Genomic DNA, 24,994 nt, shown 5'->3' on the forward strand with positions numbered 1-24,994 from the left:
TTTTTCTCACAAACAAAAGCAACGTAACTTACACATTAACAGCAGTGTTAAGATGATTGATTGAATAAAAAAGAATCTTTTGGGATATCGGAAAAATTTGTGCCTATTTTCCAATGGCAAAAAGTATTCTTATAAATAAAATAAAAATTACAATTAAATTTACCAAAATGATCCAAGATGGAAAACTAAAGTATATTATAAATATTAAAGAATTAATATTTATAAAGTAATCTCAACCAGATGTAAAAGCTCGATAAAACCAAATAGGAGATAGAGCTTATAATAAGAGCAAACAGTTAATAAAACATGTTAAAAAACACTTTGAAAAAGAGTTAAAAACATATTTAATCTGAAAAGGAAACACTTGATAAGTGGATAGTCCTTAATCCACAGTTTCGAAGAAATACTTTCCTTCTCATCAGAGAGTAGGAATTAGCAAAATGTTGGATCAGATTTCACATACAAAATGTATGCAAAATCCGATCCCAGATTTTGCTAATTCCTACTCTCTGATGAGAAGGAAAGTATTTCTTTGAAACTCTGTGGATTAAGGACTATCAACTTATCAAGTGTTTCCTTTTCAGATTAAATGTTTTTAACATGTTTTATTAACTGTTTGCTCTTTATATATATATATATATATATATATATATATATATATATATATATATATAAACATTTTAAACTTTAATTTTTCATTGCTGGTACTAATGATAAATTCATAAATATTTATCAATCTTTAATTAGCAAAATTAAAATTTATAAAACAACCTTTACAAGTGCATTTTTTTTTACGTTTATGACAATATATGCACATATTTACATGAGTTTTTACAGTAATCTGATAATAAAAAAGAAAGCACAACTTCATAGCTAAATATTCAGAGGTTTTAAAGAAATTGGAATCAGTAATTGTATTGCAATCAGAAGAAATATTGAAATCAACCCATCATATATGCATGATATGCCAGTATTATTGTTAAAGAAATTCAATTATTTTCAGAAAAAGTCTTCTATTTCCTAAATAATTTTTTTTTCATTAAATATTTTAATTATTAAAAAAAAAAAACTCTACATGATATTTTTGAAATATCAGAGACCTCAAAATAATTCCATTAAATGTTTTTATAATGAAAAACAAAATTGTATTATGTAAAAAAGAAAGCATTTAAAATACCAATTTTTCCAAAATAAAAAAATAAATAAAAAATTGTAGAACCTGTTTGAATACTTTTCTTTCATAAGCTTCTTTTTTTTTTTTTTTTTACTCAAATCAGAAGTAATAGGAAGTATTTTATATCTGGAATCTATTTTGGTCTAACACTGTTTTTTTTTTGCTGATTTTAAGTTGAAACTTATTCCGTTACAGAGATGCAGTCAGTGAGTCAGATATATGCAGTCACACTGAGGAGTCTTAATGGAAACAAAACTTGTCTGGATATAATTATGTATTAGAAATATTACTATATGTTAAAAGCTAGCCATGTCTTGCATAAAGAAATTCTATACTATATAAATTATTATTTATGGAGATGAAACAGAAAAGTTCTATAAAGAAAAACGAAAGTCGTTCGTATTCATAGGCACAAGTTCAAATCCTGTCACAATGTTACATGTAGACTTATTTTTATCCCCATAGACAATCATTTCCCATTTAAATATAAAATTTGTCTAAACAACACAACATCTCTGGTAAAGTGCTATATTTACTAACAAAAAAAAAAAAGAAAAAAAAATGGAGCATTTGTGATCAAATTTGGATTGAATGATTTATAACAGTAAAAAAAAAAAAAGATGTTATCCATCCAGCATTAATACATATAACGATGTTCATCCATTGCATGTAATTGTTTTGTGAATCTTGAGATGGCTTGTCAGTCTGATCAGAGCTCTGAAAAAAAATCTGCATGTAGGGTACCTGTGAGAAGATTATATAGCAGAAGTGTGAACTGCTATCATTTCGAATAGCACGCTTTCTTTCTTGTTCCTCAATATATGTAAATGTGGCCTCTTTATGACCTGCAGTACACCAGGAACATCTGTTTTGAGCTAGATTTTCCTATGAATTGAAATATAAACCAAAGAACACCTTTAAGCTGCCTTTGAATCGTATTAGACGTCCTGCAGTTCTTTAGACTTTTGTTAGCTTATCATAAAGGAGCTGTTTTGGGAGTTTTGGTTGGCATGTATTAATATTTAAAGAAGCATTACATATGTTAAAAAGCAGAAAAGGACAATTTTAGTTTTATTTATTTTTTATTAGAATGTTAAAAAAGTGAAAAAAAAAAAAGGCGAACGACAGTTGAATATATATGTAGAAACATACACATAAATAGCATGTTATTTTTATTTTTATATAGAATTGTTTTGTACACGAGATGATTTTATGTCAGAGCAGCAGCAACAAGTTTGTGCTTTACGAAAGAAAAGATAAACAAAAAGATGAAAAATGTAATAAGAAAAGATGAGATTGCATCTTTATTTTACACAAAAATGTCAGTTGATTCATTTCCACTACTGCTGCCATCTTAGAAGAAAAAGGGAGAGAAATAGGAAAGATGATTTTGTCCAGTCTCCTGTCATGAAATCATTCTCTTATCTACAAGTGCTTACAACAACAATCAACTTAATGAATGGACAACAATTTTGAAGGAAAGAGAAAAGGAATAAGGATAATTTAGTGGTCCCTAATTAACCAATTTGGTTTGTTGTAGAAGATCAAGGATTAGTTGATAGTGTTACACATTTGCACCTCATGTTAGCAAAGCCAAATTACCATATATAAGTTTGGTATGTTTTAAATAAAATAATTTTGAAATACAAAAAAATAATTTTTTTAAAAAATGTAAATCAAAACTTTCATATTAAATTAATTAATAAAAAAAAAGTAATTGACATAAGCAATTTTGTTTAAAAAAAAAATTTAATTTGAAAGGAGCTTAAAGATAAAATTTTCCTTTTAAATTTAATTTTAAATGTATAGAAATATAAGTCATATTTACTAAGTTCATGAGTTTATATATATAAAAAATGGTGGAAGAAAGACAGGAGACAAGTTTATGGTATCATCAGATAATTCTTTCCCTTTAGTTAAAAGGGGGAGAGGGGCTCAGATAAAGAGAAACAAATAAATTGATAATTTTTTTTTTAAATAAAACAAAACAAAAAAAAAAAGGATTGATTGTTCATCACTAATGATTGGTGAAGGTATTTTTTTTCTTTTGTTTTAATGGTTTTAAAAATGCAGAACCTCTACATTTTTGTTTTTTGTTAAAAAAAACAAAGAAGGTCTCAAATGTTTTGGTTAAGAGGTAAAGCCACGCGTGTTATTTTTCAATTTGTATTTCTTTGAATTTATGTAAATTTTTTTTTTTCAATTTGTTGAATTATTTTTTAGTTCAGAAACATTTTTGATTTATATGAAGGAAAAAAAATTGAGGTGAAATTGTCATTAAAAATAATAAATTATTAAAGTCTGGAGAAGGAGGGAGGGGGGGTCTTTGTATGTGGGGGATGGGAGGAAGCTTATTTGGAAAGCTTCTTTAAAGAGAAAACATTTATCCGGAAAAACTCTGCTAATTTTCGAACCTGCAAAAAGAAAAAAAAGGAAATTAAAATCCAAAATGGTAAGCAATGGAAACGAACATATAGTTTTGGCACTGGTCCAGTTTTGGAACCAGATAAAATAGATATTTTTCAGCTTCTTCAGACTGTTTAAATAAAATAGCAATAAGATGCAGAAATGCTTATCCAATTTCCTGGCAGACAAAAGTTAAGGCAATTGATTAAAGTGATAATTTTTTCATGTTTGGATAGCCAATTGATTCTACCAAAGGACTGATCTTTGCCAGGAAAGAAAACTTTTAGAAATGAAGAAAAAAAAACAAAAAAAAACTTGTACAATATCCAAACATATTTACAAGTTTGCAAAAGGAAATAATATCACTGACTAATACTCTTTGCCCAGTGCAAAATGCAGTGTGGACATCCATTATTTGAGAAAAAAAAAAAAAATGTTTCATTGTTAAAATCTTTTTATTCATATAAAGGATAAAGCGGCAAAGTTTAAATTAACAATTTTTTTTTTACTCACATTCACTCCTAACAAGGCATATTGCCACTTGGATGTAAGGTGTCAATATTTTTGACCACGTCTAGGAAAGATTAATAAGATGTTGATTAATGTCAGTTAAACTTCTACATATCAGTACAGTCAGGGAAACAGGTAGCAGGAAGAGAATTTCAATGTTTAGCTGTTCGAGGGAAGAAACTATTAGAATAGAAATCTTTCTGGAATTTAGGGACAATGGTGAAGGGGCGAGATTTTATTGCTAAGCAGGTTTGTCAGGGCTAAGTACGTTGAGGAGGCACAAGTGTAATGAGTTCATCAGAGCACATTCCATTAAAATATTTGTAAAACAGGCACAGAAATGCAATATTGTAATGGGACAGGGTTAGAGCTTAGTTGACAAAGTGGGATATATTAGATTGAAAAGGCTAGTGGTAGATGCACCAGCCCAGATGTGGCAACAATACTCCAGGCATGGGCGAATGATGGCTTTGTAGAGATACAGGATACTTTCAGGTCTGAATAGATTTCTAGCTCGATAAAGGGAACCAACCTTCCTTGCAGCAACCTTTACAATGTCCTCAATGTATTTGTTCCAGTTCATATTATCCGCAAATGTTAGGCTGAGGAGTTTGAAGGCAGAATTCTCATGCAGGGTGTTATCTGTCATGGATATAGGTGGTTGGAGAGGCATCTTCTAACTGTTAAAGGAGAGCAGCTTAGTCTTACTAGCATTAAATGTTACCATCCATTTGTGGCCCCATTCCACTACAGTCTGGGAGTCATTTTCTAACGATTCTTCCATTGTTTTAGATTTGTGTACATCTGTTCTTCCTTCGTGCATGTTATAGAGCATTGTATCATCAGCAAATATACTCATCTCGGACACAATATTATCAGGGAGGGTGTTTATGAATATCGGGAATAATACGGGTCTAAGGATCGACCTCGGAGGCACTCCCGCATTAATGTTATGCTGCTTGGATGTACATCCATCAATGACAACCTGGATGGTCTTATTGTCTAAGAAGGATCTCATATTTAGTATACGTCCAATTATACCGTAGCATTTAATTTTCATTAACAACCCTTTGTACCAGACTTTGTCAAAGGCCTTGGATTTATCAAGGGCTACAATCCTGGCGTCGCCTGCCTTATCCAGTACATGGTATATGCATTCGGAGATGCCTTAAAATATCTGCAATAGAATGACATTGCCTAAATCCATACTGCTTGTCAGAGAGAAGATTTGCTTCTGCAAGATGGCGAACTAGTACTTGATTAATTAAGGTCTCAAAGATTTTAGCTAAAGAGGGGGAGGAGACTAAAAGGACAATAATTGAGAGGGTCAGTCCTTTCACCAGAATTCTTATACACTGGTTCCACAGAGACCATCTTCTAGCTATTAGGGAAGCAAGATTTTATTGTCAAACTTTGAAAGTACAGGAGCTAGCTCAGCTGAACATTTCTTAATTAGTATAGCAGGGATGAGATCAGCCCCATATGCTTTGGAGATGTCTAATTTTTTTTTATGATATCATGGACATGAGAAGGAGTGATTTTTACATCATCTAGTATGGCTTCAGGCCACATAGGAAAATTTGGAAGGGAGTTGTTTGTTGCCTCTAGATTGGAGATGGAGACGAATCGCCAGGTAAGCAGTTCCACTTTCTCGGTTGCCGTGCATGGGACCTTCTGATTGTCGGATAGTGGAGGAATTAGATTGTTCTTTATTCATTACACTATTATAGCTTTTCCAGAAATCACGAGTTCCTATCTTTTACAATTCTATGCATTCCCTGATTATTTCAGCATGCCTTCTTTTGACTGTCACTATTTCTGTTACAATGATTTCTAGCATCTACAAATTTTTATTTGACTTATAACATACAAACCAGCGGAATGCATGCTATCTTTGTGCAATGGCATCTGCACAATCTGCAGTGAACCACGGGGGTGAATGGAGTTTGCTATAAAACATCCGTGTGGGAACATGTGTTTCAATGTCCTCTTTGCACCATTCAGTTTTCTCATTGGCATACTGTTCAGCAGGAAGAGAGAAGATATCGGTCCATGGGGCATCTCGGATGTGTTCTCTAATGGTTTCCCAGTCAGCCTTTTTATAGTACCTTATTGTTTTGAGCAATGGCTTCTCACTTTGGGGTTGAAATTTAAGTGGGACGTCAACTGATACCACAAGGTGGTCTTTGTTTCCAAGTGGACTGTGAGAATTAGTCACACAATCCTCGGGTACTGTAGTGAGGAATAGATCTAGAAGTGAAGCCTGCTGGAGTTCATGACCTGGTAGGTGGGTTGGGAACATTACTGTCTGTGTGAAGGAATGGGCTATAGAGAAACTATAAGTAGAGCGTCCAGCTGCATCTGCGTAACCCAAGAAACAAGCCAATTTTTATAGTGGACATTAGTATCTTAGAGTGCTGCATCTATACTATCAGAGATATGATCAATTAGGGTACAATCTTGACTTGAGGGAGAACGATAGAGAAAATATAATTACAGATTTGGCAACTATCAGTTATTTTAATTTCAGCTTGGTTTGCCAATTCAACATGTAGTTTCAGCAAGACAGGTCATATGCCACACAGTGCGTGATATGATCAATTTACTAAGAGAAACATTTGATGAAAATTTAATTTAATGAAATAGATTTGTCAACTGGTCACCTCATTCATGCAATTTAATCCATTAGATTATTTACTTTATGGATATGTCAAGTCCTATGTCTATATTGATAAACCAGACACAATAAACCACTTGGAAGACAACATTTGATACATAATTGCTAAAATACAGCCTAATTTAATGCATAAAATTGTGAAAACTGGATTCCTAGATTACACCATATGTGTGTGAGCTGGGGGGGGGGGGCATATGCCCAAAACTCTATTGAAATTATAAATGCCAAAAATTAATTTTTGAAATAAACTACATATTTATATAATTAAAATATTATTCTGCAATTTATTTTAATTTAAAGTTTGTTGCCTCTATAAAAAAAAAAAAAAAAAAAAAAAAAAACGGCTGACGTACATGAATGCTACTCCTCTAGCGAAATACGTATCATCTCCGATGTTGTATGCAGTTCAACTTAGGAAGCAATTATAATTTTACAAGGAAAGAATCTTTGCATGTGTGGCCTAGTTTTATTTATTTATTATTTTATTTTGGCTTTGCGAACTATTCTGTTATGATTTTTTCTGTTTTTCTTTTTTTGGGATGGATATTTTTTTTGGTCAGAGATTATAGTTATAGGTAATTATTAACAGGAAAATTAGTGCAAGTCCAAATTAGCACTTGTGGCTATAAACAAAAACTTTAGCGTGTACCTACCTCCCATGGAATGTTGCTGATCGAAACAGTGAAATGTTATTTGGTACTAGGGCACTTATTGATCCACGCTATTTTTAAATAGTATTTTCAAGTTTAATTAAAGTTTTACGATACCTATTTTTATTAAATTGTTAGGTGAAAGTACAGAATAGGTACACAACACCCTCTCGTATCCATGTTAAGAATGGCTTTCTAAATAATGTCATTATTTCAGCATGGTTCAATAAGTGCATGTGTACATTTTATTTTCTTGAATAAAATAAAAACTATGACGAGAACACTACTGTTTGTTTTAATAATTATTTTTTATTCAAAAATAAAAATTTCAGTTGTTCAAAACATGTTTTTTTCCCAAAGCTTATTGGGGATTTTTTTTTTTTAATTACCATATTTTTCATGCACATGCTCTAAAAATGGTTCAAAATTATCTTATATTTTTTCACGTTTAATGTTATAAGCCTCTCTATACATGGCCTCATCACTATGAGACCATTTCATTTCTCCTACTGATCCCGATATGTATTTAAAAAAAAATCATAATAATCACAATAATTTGCAAAGTTCAAGCCAAAATAAAAAATATTCATCAAAAAACCATCCGAATAAGCCAAAATAAAAAAGCCATAATAAATAAAAAAAACTAGGCGCTCCCTAAATCAAACTGCGTACAACATCGGAGCTGATGCATACTTCGCTAAAGGGGTAGTATTTGTGTACTTCTGCCAAAAAACCCTTTATTTCAAAATGATAGTTTTAAAATTAGTTTTAAAAGTTTTTAATTCAACTTTCTTGTGAAAAAAAAAAAAGTTGTTCCATTAATTTTCTGCACCGAAAAATAAAATATGGTAAATATTTTTCTTGCTTTAAAAATTGTTTTATTAGTTTTTTTTTTTATTGTTAAAATGTTGGTTGATTTTTATTCAGCTTACCTAAAAGTCGATTTTGTCTGGTTTCAAAGCTGGGTAACCAGTACATTTTTTTTTTTTTTTTTAAACTACGGTGTTACTACTATTAAGGTCAAAAGCCACCCAAGAATAATAATAATGTTAAGATAGTGATTGTAATTTGAATGAAGAGTGTATTGAAAATGATGATCGGAATGAAACAAAGTTTGATTTAGGGGACAGGTAATGACAAGTATGTGTTTATACTGAATTTATAAATAGTCTTCAGGGTAATAGTCCCATGATAATATGTTCCGTAGATGAGCAGTTATAAAACAAATTCTAGTCATGAACAAATATTTCTTTCTATATCAAAATCAGAATTTTTCAAATAATCCTAACAATAATTACATTAGTATATTAACAAAATAGACTATTTTTTCCATAAAAATTGACATTATTGAAAAAAAAGAAAACATTTCCATGTACAATTTCTACATTTACTACTAAAAATACATACATTTCGTCCCTGTTTAATAATTGCTATATATTATCTTAGATGTACTCTTTCAAATATATAATCCTATTGAGAGAGTAACAAAGGCTTTTTACCTTAATGCAATACAGTCCTCTTACATAGCCTGCGTCACCACCTACTTTTATTTATAGGTTGATTTCTTTGCATTATACAGACTTATTAACTTGCTGCATATTAATACCGACTACATGCATTTAACTTCCAGATTTATTTAACAACCATTCCCTTATTCTTATTGGTTTAATGGAATAATAGATTACACCAAAACTACCAGTTAACAATACATATTATACATATACATATTAAGATTGCATGCATTTGCTTTTTAGAATAGAAGATCGTATCAAATGAATAACTCAGCTAGCACTAACAAGTCTGATTTGCGTATACATAAAAAGAAAGTTATTTTTACATATCAAACTTACTTTTAGTTTAATGACAAAATATAATTAAGAAACTTTACACAAACCATTGCCAATACGCATAAAATAAAACTAATAAGTTCTCACATTTACATATTCACCTGTTACAGATTTCATTTGTGCAGTTCTCAACAAAACCCAAATATTAAACAGTGACTGGTATAGTAGCCCAAACAAATCAAACTAAAAAAAACTATCAGATTTATTTGCTTGCATATGCTTTAGGTGCCTACAGACAACCATAACAATCTGCAACTTGCTTGCCGGCTATGTTAGCAGAATGGACTTTCTTTTAATAATTAATATCATTCCATCTTATCCTTTTTCGATACTGTCAGTTATCCTTTATTTTATTGGGTAGGAGGAAAAAATATTACTTCATTCATTTTAAATAAACTAGTCCACAAAGTGAGTTATTGATTAGAAGAATGATTTTTTTTTTTACAAAAAACATGGAATGCAATTTTACCAATTTACGCGGCTAATATAGGATTCCTTACAACTAACCGATTTAATTTTACTGTTTTCTCCTTATGTGTCTTCCTTTTCTTGACATTCATTTTTATTTTGTTTGGTATGTATGCAGAATATGGACTGTATTACTTTTGTTTTGGAGAGGATTTTCCGATTTAATTAAATTTTAAGGGTATCTTGTGTTTATCACATTGTTAGGTGAGAGTACAGAATATTTATGCCCTCCATCTCCTTGTTAAGAATGGGTTTCTAAATAATGTTATTTCAACATGGTCCGTATTCTGCATGAGTACCTTTGGTTTTTCCAATATAATTTGGATTTTATTGTTCCTACTTACTTTCTTTCCCACATGGGAAAATTCACACAATGTTGATTATTAATGTGGGAACACCCAGCTCCCCCCCCCTCAAAAAGTGGGGAGCATTCTAGATTGGAACAAAAATAAACATGGCTTAAGTCTATAAGGCTTTCTACTTTACTGACTGAGAACAAAATAGACTAAGTGCAGCATCAGAACAGTCTAGAACAATTTCTCCTTCATCGAAAGAGTACAGAAAAAAAAAAAAATTAGTTTCAGCATTTTCCAATGCTGCTTCTTCAACATTTCATATTTCTTGTGTATGGTGGTGGTGATGGTATGGGAGTGGTCAGAGCTGATCGGAAAATTTGTGCATTTTATTTTTTGAAATTGTTTTATTACACATGGGAGGGGGAGGGGCGATACTACTCCATATTAGATTTTTCATAATTTATTTTATGGATAGTAGGAGACTAATTTTCTAAATTACTGACCACTACGTACTTCATAATATAATTCCACCCTCCCATATGTTACAGTGTAAATTTTATATAGATTAATATATGTTTTGTATTATCCAAAATAAACAATATGCAAATGATTTAAATACAAAAAGTTTCAGTGTAGGAAAATAATGAAAATCCTTGATACTTCCTCAGGCTATGCCAGATCGGTCCTGCTAGTTTTAAATAAAAACAAAGCTAATAAATTTTTTAGAAAATGTTAAAGAAAAGGAAACATTACTGTTTAAACAATCAAACTTTGTTGTAGGATGTGCATAAGAGCATTTTATCAAATAAAGCCAACATAATTAACCTAGAAATTAAATGCGGGAAAGATTTTTTCTTTCAAATAGTAAAACTTATGTAAAAGAAGAGGAAAAGTGATCAAAATGCAGCCAACTGATCGAATGATACAAGCCCCCCCCCATATATTATTCCTGCACTTCGGACACACATACAGACTGAGCAATGCAAGAGCTATGTTAAACATGATAGCTTTTTGAAGGGGTTTTGATAATTTTCGAAAGCAACACAATGGCTTTCAGGAGTTTCACAGCAGTTCGGCATGTGTACATATCACAAAACAAATTCAGTATTACTCTCTAATTTATATATATTTTGTTTTTATATTCTTTATTCTATCTGCCACTGTGATTGGTGCACAGTGCCATCCAATTAAATTCCAGATTTCATCACAGTAAATCATACTAACTTGTCACAAGTTAGCAGAGTAGACACTTGACATTGATCAGCAGTTACAGTCCATGTCAATTGGTGATCCATCCTCTGAACAAAGTTTGTCTTTTCTTTGACTGTATCTGCTACCCGGGTTACTACTTACAGTTGCCTGTTGCTGAAAGTCAACTGATTGTGTGCTAGGTGACAGTTGCAGTAGCAAAACCAGTAGCAGGCTGCTGTTGAACAGATTGGTTATGATTTCCAGCTCAATTGTCTTGTTGGAGACCACCTCCACAACAAAGATGCAGTCAGCCCAGGTGGACATCCTCTACAGACCAACTTGTGACTGTCCCTGTGTTTCATGGTCAGTTCCGAGCTGAGGTACACATAACTCTGTTTTAAAAGTCAACAGTAATACGCCATCAGTAACTTGCACATGCCATTTGTCTTATGTTGATATTACCCTCTTATAGTACTAGTAAAAATTGTTCAATTTAATTTAAAAAATTAAATACTTAAAAATCGATGAAAACTTATGTTCATTTGAACTAATTTAAGAGCTGATAAACTTATGAAAATTTAACCAAGTAAAATGAAAAAATTATAAATCTAATAATCATATCAACTGATTGCTTTAAAGATTAAAATTAAAAATGGAAAACTTGCATAAAACTGAATCAACACAAAAAACAAGTGCCAGAGTTATCTCCCTTGGCAAAAGGAACAAGATGACTATTTTGTTTTTGCTTTTTTTTAGTGTGTTAGTTTTAAATTTACTCTCTCCCATGAAAGTAAGTTGTAATACAAAATCAGGTTTATACACTAATACTGTCGGGAAAGGTATGAACTTATGAATGGATTGACCAAAAAGGAATGCTTCATAAGTATTCATGGCTGGGAACACAACCTATAAAAATGTCCTTAGATATATACTGTGACAGACGTTAAAAAGCAGTTCAGTAAAAAAAAAATGTTTAAATGCTGTTGCATTTCTCACGGTTAACGGTAACTGAATGGATTAGGTCCTTGCTAATGAAGCCAGGGATGGCTTTTGTCATCGGGTTCAAATCTATCGACTGGTGTTAATCGTGACACCCTGCACTGATGATTTCCGAAAGGATGAAACACTAATGTCTGTAGATATTTAATAATTATTATCGTTAATAAAATTGAGCAAGTTACATAAAAATTTCATATGAATCATTAACTTTATATGACAATTCAGAACAAGAAATAAAAATAGGCCTACCACAAAAATGCCATAAAAAAGATGGACAGTCGTTGCCAGGGTACAATACATCCAGAGTAACCACATTTCCATATATCCCGGTCGTAAGAAGATAACATAACCTACAATAGCACTCAATGGAGCAAGTAGTGGGTTAAACAATTCACAACGAGTGTTACTCATTTGGGCCACAATCAGGCGACACTGAAAAGTAAAAAAGATTTTTTTTAAATAAAGCATATTTGAAAAATCTAGTTAGAATCATATCAGATATATAAAAACAGGAAAGAATCAAGCTTATTTAAAAAAAAAAAAAAAAAAAAAAAAAAAAAAAACACTTCTTTCAGTATATTAAATCCAAAATACAGAAATTTTCTAATTAAAAAAGGATAAATATTTTCGTTTTTTTTTTAAGATATTCTTTTTGAAAATATTTTCTAGACCAAAATTAAAAACACTGTCAATTTCAAAAATCTTTTTTTTTTTAAATTGTTAATAATCTTCATTCAAACTAAGACGTAGTGAAGAAAAAAATCTATTAAACAATCTAAAAATATGTACAATTGAAAACAAAGCCCTACATCAAGATCAAATACAACTGTTCTTTCAAATATTACAAGGAAACACAATGGTGGTATTACTAATTTAAGCTGGATATTCAGAAACAACAAATACAAGAGTTCACAGTGTATATTAGTAAAAATTCTACTTATTTCATATTTACAAGATATTTAGGAATTATTAAATAAAATGTTATTTTTAATAATTTGTTCTCTGCTTTGTGGTCTATTTAAGCAGGTTGTCTTGAACCGAGACATTTTAAAAATCTTTTAAAAAAATCAATTATTACAACAAAATGATGTAAGACTTTAAAGAGTTATTCCCCTTGTTCCTATTTTTCTTAATTTTTAACTGGGGCCATTTTACTTTTGTCTTCGAGTCATGATCTATAAGGATCAGAGTATAATATCTCTTCAATTTTAAAGTCATTCTTTCAGATATCACCTCCTCCTTTCAAAGGAACAGTTTTTTTTTTTTGTGATCATGACATGGCTTATGATCTGATCGTCTAATAACTAACTCTTGATGCTGTGGAGATTTCTTCACTATAGATTCTGTAGAAAAAGTGACTTCTTGTTTGCTGAAATTTAACTTATCCAGTTGCTGCTAATTAACTAACAGAGACAAATGATATTGACTTTTCTTTTATTCATCATTTTGTCATTTATTGGAGCATAGTGAGAAAAGTGAAAGACAACCTCAGTTTACTTGAAATCAATCATTTCTTTAGATTTTACATTGAAGTGTTTTTCTACCTCACAGCCATTACGGGGATATGCACCAGAAGCAAATGAGAATGATTGACAGCTACAGCAGTTAATATACTGCTTTCATAGAAGTAAACATATATGGTAAGTTGATCAATTATTTTAACATTTTGTGATTGAAAACGAAATAAAAATTTATTTGGCTCAAGTTCAAATAAGACATCACTTCAGATAAAAAAATAAGAGAGATTATAACTTTAGGAACAGCAGTAAACAACAAGAGTCTTTTGTTATTTTGAAAATCAATACTTTGGAAGATACAACAATGATGTTGACACACCAGTTATTGTCAAATAGTCCAAGTTAAGCAATGTCAAGCTTGGTCAGCACCAGACAGATGAATGACCATTTGAAAATACTAGGTACTTCATTTTGAAGAATGGTGATACCTCCCTTAAAAAAAAAAAAATGAAAAAAGAAATTCAGTGCTGAAGATGCTTTTAGTAAACATCTTAGTATGACCTGTTAAAATCACACGTAATAACACACCGGAACAATTACCCCCTGTGTAAGAGTTTTGTTCCAGAGTATGTGGTTAAAGCTCTTGAAGTATGCAGATGTATTGTGATCGTGTAGGTAAGCAGTTTTTTGTCAGGCATTTTTCACTTGTATAAGATAGAAGAGCAATTATTAGAAGATACTTACAGCAATATTGGAAAAGGCTGTCCCTGTTGTCCACATGAATAGACGAGGATGTTTCTCCATGATTTGATATTTGGAAAAGGTGGCCCAAAGGATAAGTAAAATGAATAAAGATAAGGAGGAAACTAATGGCCGCATTGCTTCTTTAAAACAACGCATTTTGCCTGTTTTGTCTCTGTAGGATCTGAAAGGATAAAAAAGTAAAAGATATTAAAAAGGAAGGTGACTATTTTATTAAAAAAAATGTATTAAATTCTGTAAGTTCCTAGAAACTTACGCAGAAATATTTTTTTATAATATTTGTATGCTTATACCTCGTGTTGACATATCACCTTGCACATATATTTGAACAAATATCATCCAATGTAATCGGTGATTATCTAATGTCGCCAGTTATCAAACATTTTTTTGCAATAATCAAATAAACCTCATGAACAAAATTCTGTTGCGCTGACTTAAAGTTTTAAAAACAGACTTTTGGCATTCTTTTTAATACCTCTAATTTTAAATAATGCAGGGAAGAGGAAACAGCCTCCATACTTATTCCCTGGAGTGCATGAAGATGAACAAGAATGAGTACTAATTAAATATTCATTTGGTTTTCTTGCTCTTCTGTAATAGTTAACATTTTACCTTATTTCACTAAAAAGAAAATTTAAATGCTTGTTTAGTACTTCTGCAATTTACAAACAATGCTGAAGTAACATTTAGAAACATTCTTTACATGGGAGAGAGGGCTTTGTTAATTATTCTGTACTTTCATCTATGTATATAAAAGGCAAAATAATCACGAGCATTCGGGGTTCTGCAGTCGGTTAAATTCCAAAAGTAGTTTTCCTATACTTCAGAGATCATAATATCTCAGATTCGCAAACGGATACAGTTTTTTCCCCCCTTTCTTTTGTTTTTGATGAAGTTAAAAAATTCCCACTGTGCCGTCGTCTCGAGTGTTTGTCTGTTTTGTATAGTAAAGCAAAACTATTTGAACGCAAAGGACAGAAAAGGGAAGTTTATTTGACCCCCGACCAGGTTTAAAAGTAGCATTTAATAAAGCGGGAAGCTTACCTAGCCACTGGCCAGGTTTAAAAACAATGTTCATTTCTGCACATGCGTGGCAACTCCTATGATTCTTAAGTTAATTACCAACTCATTGAATTAACTGTCCTCTTTAGCCTAATGGTTAGCGTGAAAAACTAATTACCCACCGCTCTCTATCTTTTTTTATTTTAACTACATGGAAGCCATTCTTAACATTGCTTTGTCCTTGTGCCAATATCTTCCACCCAGACAACGCCGGATACTCCCGTTAGTCTAATATATAAAGGCAAAATGTGTGTTTGTAGGTCTCCCAAACACTTTTGACACATGCAGCGAACACTGACAAGATTGGTATCGTTAGATCCATCTCTTGGATGATAAATATCCAAAAATTGGCCAAAAATCAAATTCTTTATCCGTCAACTGGGCCATTTTTTCCAAGAAGTGGTCAGTTTTTGTGTCAACATCTTTGCAAAGTCATTCATGCCTTGGATCTTGATATACATATAAAAGACGTTATTTCAAAGGTCCCATGACGTCACAAGTCACGCGGGCGAGATGACTAAAGAATTGCTTTTTTTTCCACTTACTTTTCCTCTTAGCGTTACAGAAGTAACGTTTGTTCTATTGCATTTTAAATAAATAGTAAATACAAATAATGTGCAAGTTCCTATTTACTTGCTTCTCCACAAGGGAAGACTTAGATACAAAATAAGTTTTTAACGTGGAGAAAATTCAGTTCCCCCACTCAACCCACAAAAGGATACTATGAATTAGGGAAATAATTAAAATCTTTCATTGACAAAGGACAGAAAAAATGAAGTGTAATATCAAAATAGATACTACACTTTGATCTTCGTTAAGAGGCAAATAATGTGCAAGTTTGCTAATAATAAGAAACACAAGAAATAGTTGAACAATTTTAACAGAAAAATATAAATCTATTCTAGCAAGAGTAGTTTGATAGTTTATATTAACAATTTTACATTAAATGATCATCTCTAATTTTATTTGTTTGAAAAGAAGATTACTTACTTGTATATATTATAAAGTGTGGTTGGAATTGTCAGGCCGAGAAATCCCACTGAAAAATGTAAATAAAAGAGTTAAAAAACAAAGTAAAAACACTGAATTGAAAATATACCCAAACAATTGTTTTTATCTGTTTTGGATTCATTTTAAATAACTTACACTACTCATAACCCAATCTCACTGAAAAAGGACGCAAGAATATCTAAAGGAACTATTTTTAGCATGTACAGGTAGGTGGAATGTACAGGTATCCATGCAAGTAGTAAAAATATAGATCACTATGATAGTGACCTATATTTACTGCTAGCATGATACCAGGCGTTGCCCGGATAGACATAAAGTTCAATTTGGACACAGCTGCTATACTAAGGATATTGAGCACGTTCAGAGACCCCCCACAATTTTAAAAATAAAAGAAATGGAATTGCCCAAAAAGAAAGTAGGTGACTTCTTCAGATAGTTTGGCAGAAGGAATATGAAGAGAAGCACTTTTTGTTACCCATGCGCTGGACCCCCCCCCCCCCCCCAAAAAAAAAAAATGAATCAAAACAACTTTTCTTTCAATCAAAATAACAGCAAGTGCCCGTACGACTGCAAAATAAAATTTTTAAAAATAAATAAAAAATTAGCTGCGGTAAGCAGGCTCAAACCTGAAATGCAAAAAAGGGAAAAGAGGTGAAAAAACCAGTTACTGCAAATGATTTTGCCCATCAGACAACAACTTTTGACGTCATGACTACGACAGGTTGAAATAATGTTTTTTAAACGTACATTGAGACTTGAAATAATGTTTTTTAAACGTACATTGAGGCATATGACTTGCAAAAATGTCAACGCAAGAAACAGCCCAGTTGACCAGCACAGAATTAATCTTAGCCAATTTTTAGATATTTTTCGTCCGAGAGATTGATCTTTCTAACGATACCAATTTTGTCACGGTCCGATGTGTCCGTCAAAAGATTTTGGCAAACATACAAACTAACACACATTTTCCCTTTTATATATATTAGACTAGCGGGGGTACCGGGTGTTTGTAGGTTTGTGTGTTGGGGGGGGGGGGTGAATCAGAACAAAAAGGAAACTTAATAGCGATTTTAAAAATGTTAAAAAATAAAAAAAAAGAGGGGGTGGGTTGGTGGCAGGTAGGCTCGAACCCGGAGCCTTGAGGCCAATAGGCTGAACCTGAACACCTGCGCTACGGCGACATTGGCAATGTAAGAGCGATTAAAAAGTGAGTAAAGTCAAAAAAGAGTAAGTGAAAGAGGTTTGATTGACAGGTGGCCGCTTAATGAGGTTATCAGGGGGGCGTTACGACAACATAAGCAATGGCTATTCAGCAGTGAATATTTTTAGTGCGGGACAGTTTTTAATGATTGTTGGGGGGGGGCTCCCCCGCTTATTATTAGGGGAGGAGCAATAAAGCAATTGTCTGATATGATGGCGAAGCCAACATTGACCAAACGTTTAGCTGGATATTCGTATCAAGTTTCGCTTTTTTTTTTCTTTTTTTTTTTTAAATTATTATACCGAAAAACGAAAGCAACACGCGGCAATCCAAAAATGTGGAATATTTAACGTTTCAAAGTCGGGCAAATTAAATAGCCAGGCGACCCCGTTGTTAAGTCGTAGATATTACAATTTAGAGGTCATATAAAAAGTCTTAAGGAGCGAGCCAAGTGAGCAGCCCCCGGAAAAAAGCCTTTTGCAGACATACAGAAAAAGTGTACATACATACATTTTCACTTTTATATTTATAGATGATATCACTTAATATTCACATGATAAATTCTGTAAGTGGTGAAGATTCAAATAGGAAATGCAGTGCAATGAAATATTCTTCACACTGATTAATGATTCATTTTCAAGATGCAGTTGTAAATAATGGTAATACAACCAACATTGGAAGACTTATGATTTTTCCATCTTCATATTTAGGCAGTCCATGTCATATTCAGGAGTATGCTCAAGATACATTTGCATGTTTGCCACAATGGTCGCCCTAACCTATTCATTACATTCACATGCAACCTTGCTTGGGATGATATACAATAACTTACTTCCTGGGCAATCATTGGTGGATAGATACAATATCACAACACATGCTTTCAGACAGAAGATGAAATTGTTAATAGATTCCATTAGAAAACAAAGTGCTTGGGTCAGTGTGCTGCTGGATGTATTCAGTAGAATGGTAAAAGAGAATTATCAAACTCACACATACTAATCTGATGCTCTATAACAAAATCAGTCCAAATGAAATCGACAAATGTAATATGTGCTGAAATACCTGATGCTAACATTGATAAGGATTTGTATGAAGTTGTGACAAAACATGATACATGGACTTTGTGGTACATTTGTTATGGGAACAGGATGGTCTGCTTGTGTGATAGACGATCCCGTCCCCATGTGTATGGTGGGTGTATTGGATGGTAGAAGGATTAAAAAGCAAAAGGTCACATAATGATGACGAAAACATATATAAACGGTATATATCAGCGAAGGAATGCAATTTATTTACATAAATATACATAAGAAATATTAAGAAAGAGATAGAATAACAGTTCGTTGAGAGATGAGTAACATTACTTGCGATTGATGAGAGGCTGACAGGTTCGCAGGTAAGCTGGTTGGTGGCTGATGCTACCAGAGTGGTTCTTGATTACATGTTGACTGAGGGTCCAGCGCGAAAGAGAGAAATATAAGAAACAGGAAGTGATGTATATCTTGCCTTCTGGTGGGCAAGCATGTGTCGCCAGAGTTAAGGGGCAATAATAGAGTTTATCCTGGGAGTACGGTTTTGTGTGTGTGTCAGTTGGCTGGGAATTTCCATTCCCACATATTGAATAAGAATGCATGTAGGATGGAAAATTCTCTAACGACATCCTCGAGAATTACTATCAAATACAGTTACAGGAACTAATGGATATCCTTTATATAGAAGGTCAGTAGAAGATGGCAATAAATTAGCAGCTATACAAATGCAAAATGGTGATGTCGAAGTCGATAAACGGTGAGCTGTACTCTATTTGCCTTTGCTATCAAAAACCTACAAATCGTACATAATGTGGAATACTGTAACTCAGTTAATCAAATACATTTGCAAATATGTGAATAAGGGCAGCGATATGGCAGTTTTTGACTTGCAAAGACAAGGAAATTATATGAATGCAGTCACACATAATGAAATTGCATACTATCAAAGTGGAAGATACATAAGCAACAATGAAGCTGTATGGCGAATTCTTTCATTTCCCATACATAAACAAAGTCCAGCTATTGTTTACTTAGCAGTATAGCTAGACAAATTGACGTGTTTACTTTACAGCTTCAAATGTACAACAAATTGCTGTGAATCCACTGGCTACAACAGTAATGGCTTTTTTCATCTTATATCAAATTGATGCATTTGCAAAAATACTGCTTTATTCGGAAGTGTCTATGGAATGCGAGTAGAAAATCATTTCAACGATGCAAATGAAAACAACTCAAAGGGCAACATAGCATATTCAACGAAACCACAATGAGCAAACTGTACAATATTCATCCCAATCGGTAAAAATGTTTCTTCCTTTGAATGCTGTAGGTAAATATCCCTAGTCCAACGTCTTTTCAGCAATTGAAATTTGTCAATAGTGTTATACATGATACTTTTCACAGTGCATGTCAGGCTCTGAATTCATTGGAAATGTAGGACACTGGGATCAATGCATTCATGTGTGTAACATATCACATTCAATGAAAAGAACTCATCTCAAAAATACAGACAATTACTATCCAATCGGTACGGACCCGACATTAGGATTGAATGGCGACACCTAGAAAAGCGTCATGAAACTGGCAAGACTCGCTAACCATCTAACCTTTCTGTACAGATGTAGAGACTTAAAACTCATACCAGCAGGGTTGACATTATAAACAGCAGTGGATTCCAGGAAGGCACGTAGAGTCGCAGAAAGGGCAGGGCATGCCCTCGTTCGAGAAAGGATCCAACACACCCGCTGGAATAAACAAAAACTAAGGAACGAAATCTCCAAAGTGACCCAAGAGGAAGACAGGGTGAAAATCCAATCAGATCTGGATAAATCGTACAGACAAGAATATGAGAAGGTCAAAGGACGCCAAATCAAGAAGCTCACAAAGCTCAAAGACCAGAGGAATGTAACATCAAAACACCGCTCACCTTTGAAAGCGGTCATCAACCTCAGCAGCCGCCAACTGAGTCACTCAGAGGAAGCAGTACTAAATAAAGGTCTCAACTTCGCAACAACAACCAAACGCGTTCCATTCTTAGATATCATAACACACATGGAAGATATAGCCTTGAGAATCCCATCAACCGAAGGTGATGAAATAAGATGGAAAGTGAGACAAGTACTCGAGAAAGCCAAGCCTCCTAAATCAAACATCTCTTGGGAAGATAGGCTGGCTATAAGAAACCTACAGGGTGACAGCAGTATAATAATTCTGCCAGCAGACAAAGGCAATGCTACTGTGGTGATGAACATGTCGGAATACTCTGAAAAAATGGCAGGCCTAATCGCAGATGGTAGCTACGGTAAAATAAAGAAGGACCCAACTTTGAAAACCGAAAGAAAGCTGTTACAAATCCTTACGAAAAACAAGGAACACATCGCTCCGATGAGATATAGACAGCTGGTCCAGCATTACAGTAAGCTACCACATATGTACGGTCTCCCCAAGATACACAAAGACGGTATTCCACTCAGACCCATAGTGAGCTGCCGAGGCTCAGCATGCCACCCACTGAGCAGGTACCTTGTGGATATAATAAACCCATTAGCAGGCAAGTCAGCAACACATGTAAAGAATTCTGCCCACTTCACGGAACTGCCCAAGGGAGCACCCATCAGTACAAACCAAATGGTAAGCCTAGATGTGGTTAGCCTGTTCACTAAAGTCCCAACTAGTGAGGCACTAGCAGTAATTCAAGACAAACTAGCTGCGGACCTCTCCATAGAAGAGCGCACATGTGTACCATTGCCAAACTTAATGGAAATGCTGACATTCTGCATAGAAACAACCTACTTCAGAATGGGTACTGACCTATATCGACAAGAGGAGGGACTAGCTATGGGCTCGCCATTATCACCAGTGATGGCGAACATATACATGGAATACTTCGAAGACATGGCCTTAGGTTCAGCTCCCTTAAAGCCCACCATGTGGCTAAGATACGTTGATGACACCTTCATACTCTGGCCCCATCAGGAAGACATCCAGGCTCTCCTAGACCATGTGAACTCAATAAGACCATCGATACAGTTCACAATGGAGAAAGAAAAAGATAACCAACTGGCCTTCCTTGATATACTCATATCACGCACAGAGCATGGGTTTAAGACATCCGTATATCGCAAGCCTACCTTCACCGGACAATACCTAAACTTCAACTCCCATCACCCATACAGTATCAAACATGGAATCGCACGCTGCTTACAACATCGAGCAGAGACAATAAGTAGCGACACCATTACATACCACCAAGAAATGGTCAGGTTGAAGAATATCCTCCGTCGTAACAACTACCCCGATAGCATACTATCCACCAGACGTGTTAATAGTATAAGAGAGGAGAATGAAACCCAAAAACCTCCAACGGTCTGCCTACCATACATACGAGGCATCTCCGAAAAGATTCAGAGAATATGTGCCCCCTACAACATCAGGACGGTATTCAAAAGCGAGTCAACACTCAGACGACACCTGGTATGAGTGAAGCCCCGCATGGATGAAAACATGACCAAAAACTGCATATACTCCATCCCATGCAGTTGCAGAAAGGTTTACAAGGGTGAAACATGCCGCCCCCTTAAAGTAAGGGTGGAAGAACACCGAAAAGCGGTAACTAAAGGGGAGACGGAAAAATCGGGTATAGCCAACCATGTCTGGATGGAGAGGGGGGATCATCGCCCCCTATGGGATGAAGTAAAAATAACAGAGACCCACTGGAAAGTGAGAAAACTTAAAGAAACAGCCCACATGCTCGGACATAACAACCTACTGAGCAAACCAAGCATAGAGCTGAATGCAATTTGGACACCTCTGATAGAGAAAACCTTGAATAACAACATAGGTTTAATATTAACAAAAACCAACTAAGAATTGTCCTAGTGACATAGGGCCGAGTGGTCCTAGACGTTGTATCAAAGTTTACAGTTACCCAAAGATGCTGAGTTCAATCCTGAACGAAGGCAGTGAAAAAGTAACACTGAAAAACAGAGAATCAGCAACTATGTCCCAAAGCCTAGCTGGAGTCAGAACACGGTACCCCCGTAATAATAATAAAGGGTTGGGTTCGAGACTCCTAACAAACCGTTCACCTGACGAAGGCCGGAGGGCAAAACGGCCGAAACGTTGTGACAATAACAACCAAGATGAGGAAGTCAGTCCGACAATCTCAATCAATCAATATCACATTCTATTCAAATTTGTGCATTGTTTTGCAATCAGTAACTACTTGCTCTCCATCTCCAACAGAGTTATAGAAAGAAATATAAATCAGACAGGACTGAAGATATTTTTCATTAAAGATGCAATGAAGATGGAAATATCTACCTAAATTTTACAGCAGAAATCTATAACTAAACATTAATAATTATAGAAAATTGGTGATTAGAACTCAAAGTTCTCAATCAATTGGGAATGAAATCACGAAATCACTTTTCTGCTAACATGTTTGATGTTGAATTGCATTTTGATAAAAATTAGAAAATGGGTGATCTGTTGCTGTACGTGCAATCACATGAATAAACTAACATTGGAGCAAAGAGAGATTTACAACCAAATAATGCAGACTGTCAATAACAGGGTTGTAGAAATCTTAAATGGAACAGGAGGAGTTGGTAAAACTTTTCCAAATTAAATTGATTTTAGCAGCCATTTGATCACAAAATGACATAGCCTTAGCGCTTGCATCATCTGAAATAGCGTTGACATTACTATCAGGTGGAAGAACTGCTTATTCTGCATTGAAATTACCATTAAACATGAAATTTATTGAAACTCCCATGCGCAACATTTCCAAACCATCGAGTATGGAAAAAATATTGCAGAAATACAAACTTATTGTTTGGGATGAATGTACAAAAAACCACTCAAGGTTCTTGATTGATTATTGGAAGATTTGCATGAAAATGATATACCATTTGGGAATGCTTGTAGAAGATTTTAGGCAAAAATTACCTGTAATTCCTCAATCAACACCAGCAGATGAAATACATACTTGCTTCGACTTCACTTTTTGAGGACATGTGAAGACATTAAACTTAACTACAAATATCTATCCGGCTGCAAAACGATAGATCAGCACATGTTTTCATTGCCTTGTAACTTCTGTAATTTAGTAACGTCAAAAGAATCGGTTAAAAAAGTACTTCCAGATATTAAAATTATAAGAATTCTAGTTAAATACATGGTTGTCGCTAAATAAAAAAAAAATAAAAAGTATGAATAAGCAATAGATTTTAATTTAGACTCGGATGTTTTTTTGTTTTTGTTTTGTTCAAAATCTTTCTAATAAAAAAAAAAAATTTTTTTTTTAAACATGGGGGAAATTGAAATGAAAAATAAAGAAAAAAAGACTAGTCCCCTTACACACACAACTTTTATGTTTGAGGGAAGTGAAGGAAAAAAAATTGTTACTTACTATGAACAATTATTTCTATCATCACTGATGCTGGTTGGTTTATAATTGGTACTGTGAACTTCCACATTTCATAACCACCAAAAAAGGTTATCAAATAAAACAACGTCATTGCCTAAAAGGAAAAAATGAAGAAATCAATTTTCAGGTGACAATATATTTTTCAGAATGTCTTAATAAAAACCAAACTTTAAATTCATCCATGTAATAAACACATCAACACTAAACTTGTAAAATAAAAATAATATTTTCACTAATATATATATATATATATATATATATATATATATATATATATATATATTGTAAATTGTTTCTAGTATTTTAAGATGATAAAGCAAGTGTAACTTTCTTAGTATTAAAAATCCTTTTTAAATATTTTCCCCTCAATCAGCAAGCTTTTCATTTTTTTTTTTTTAATTCAGCAAGTAGGGATTTTTATCCTCAAACTCCAAAATCAACAGAGATTAGACCATTCCTTTAATGATCCGGTCCCTGTTGATTTTGTGGTGGGAGTTTAGTTCTGCACAGTTTAAGGAGGTCCACCCTCCCGGGCTTTACCTTCTCTTTTTGAAAAGGAGTTACTTTATAGCTAATCGCCAGAGGCGCCTCACCTGGGAATACCAATGGGGCTGCCCAGGGACCTTTTGCAGGTCAGTGCTGCCCCTCATCGGGGGCGTTGACTTCTCAATTCCACTCTCCAACCCTGGTGTCAGAATTATTGCAGTGGGAGAGAACCATATACCTTCAGCAAGAAAGAATATGTGCAGTAGGAGATGATCTACAGACAGTAAGAGGAAAACAAGAGATAATACAATGGGAGGAGTAAGATGTAAAGCAAA

At 33.6% G+C, this 24,994-nt stretch overlaps 1 protein-coding gene across 1 annotated transcript in view; it reads right to left on the bottom strand.

The window, feature by feature from the left end:
• Positions 1-2,302: 2,302 nt before the first annotated feature.
• Positions 2,303-24,994, bottom strand: part of LOC145291792 (ethanolaminephosphotransferase 1-like) — a 98,682-nt gene continuing 75,990 nt past the window's right edge. Inside the window, exons 5-9 of the mRNA XM_080137718.1 lie at positions 24,156-24,267; positions 16,490-16,538; positions 14,420-14,600; positions 12,468-12,650; positions 2,303-3,588 (exon numbers count right to left, since the gene is read on the bottom strand). Coding sequence (XP_079993844.1) covers positions 3,526-3,588; positions 12,468-12,650; positions 14,420-14,600; positions 16,490-16,538; positions 24,156-24,267 — 588 coding nt within the window. The 3' untranslated portion in view covers positions 2,303-3,525. The remainder of the gene's footprint in view (positions 3,589-12,467; positions 12,651-14,419; positions 14,601-16,489; positions 16,539-24,155; positions 24,268-24,994) is intronic.

The sequence above is a fragment of the Euprymna scolopes genome, chromosome 2, assembly GCF_053919585.1.
Source record: "Euprymna scolopes isolate OS-2025 chromosome 2, ASM5391958v1, whole genome shotgun sequence".
NCBI classification, from domain to species: domain Eukaryota; kingdom Metazoa; phylum Mollusca; class Cephalopoda; order Sepiida; family Sepiolidae; genus Euprymna; species Euprymna scolopes.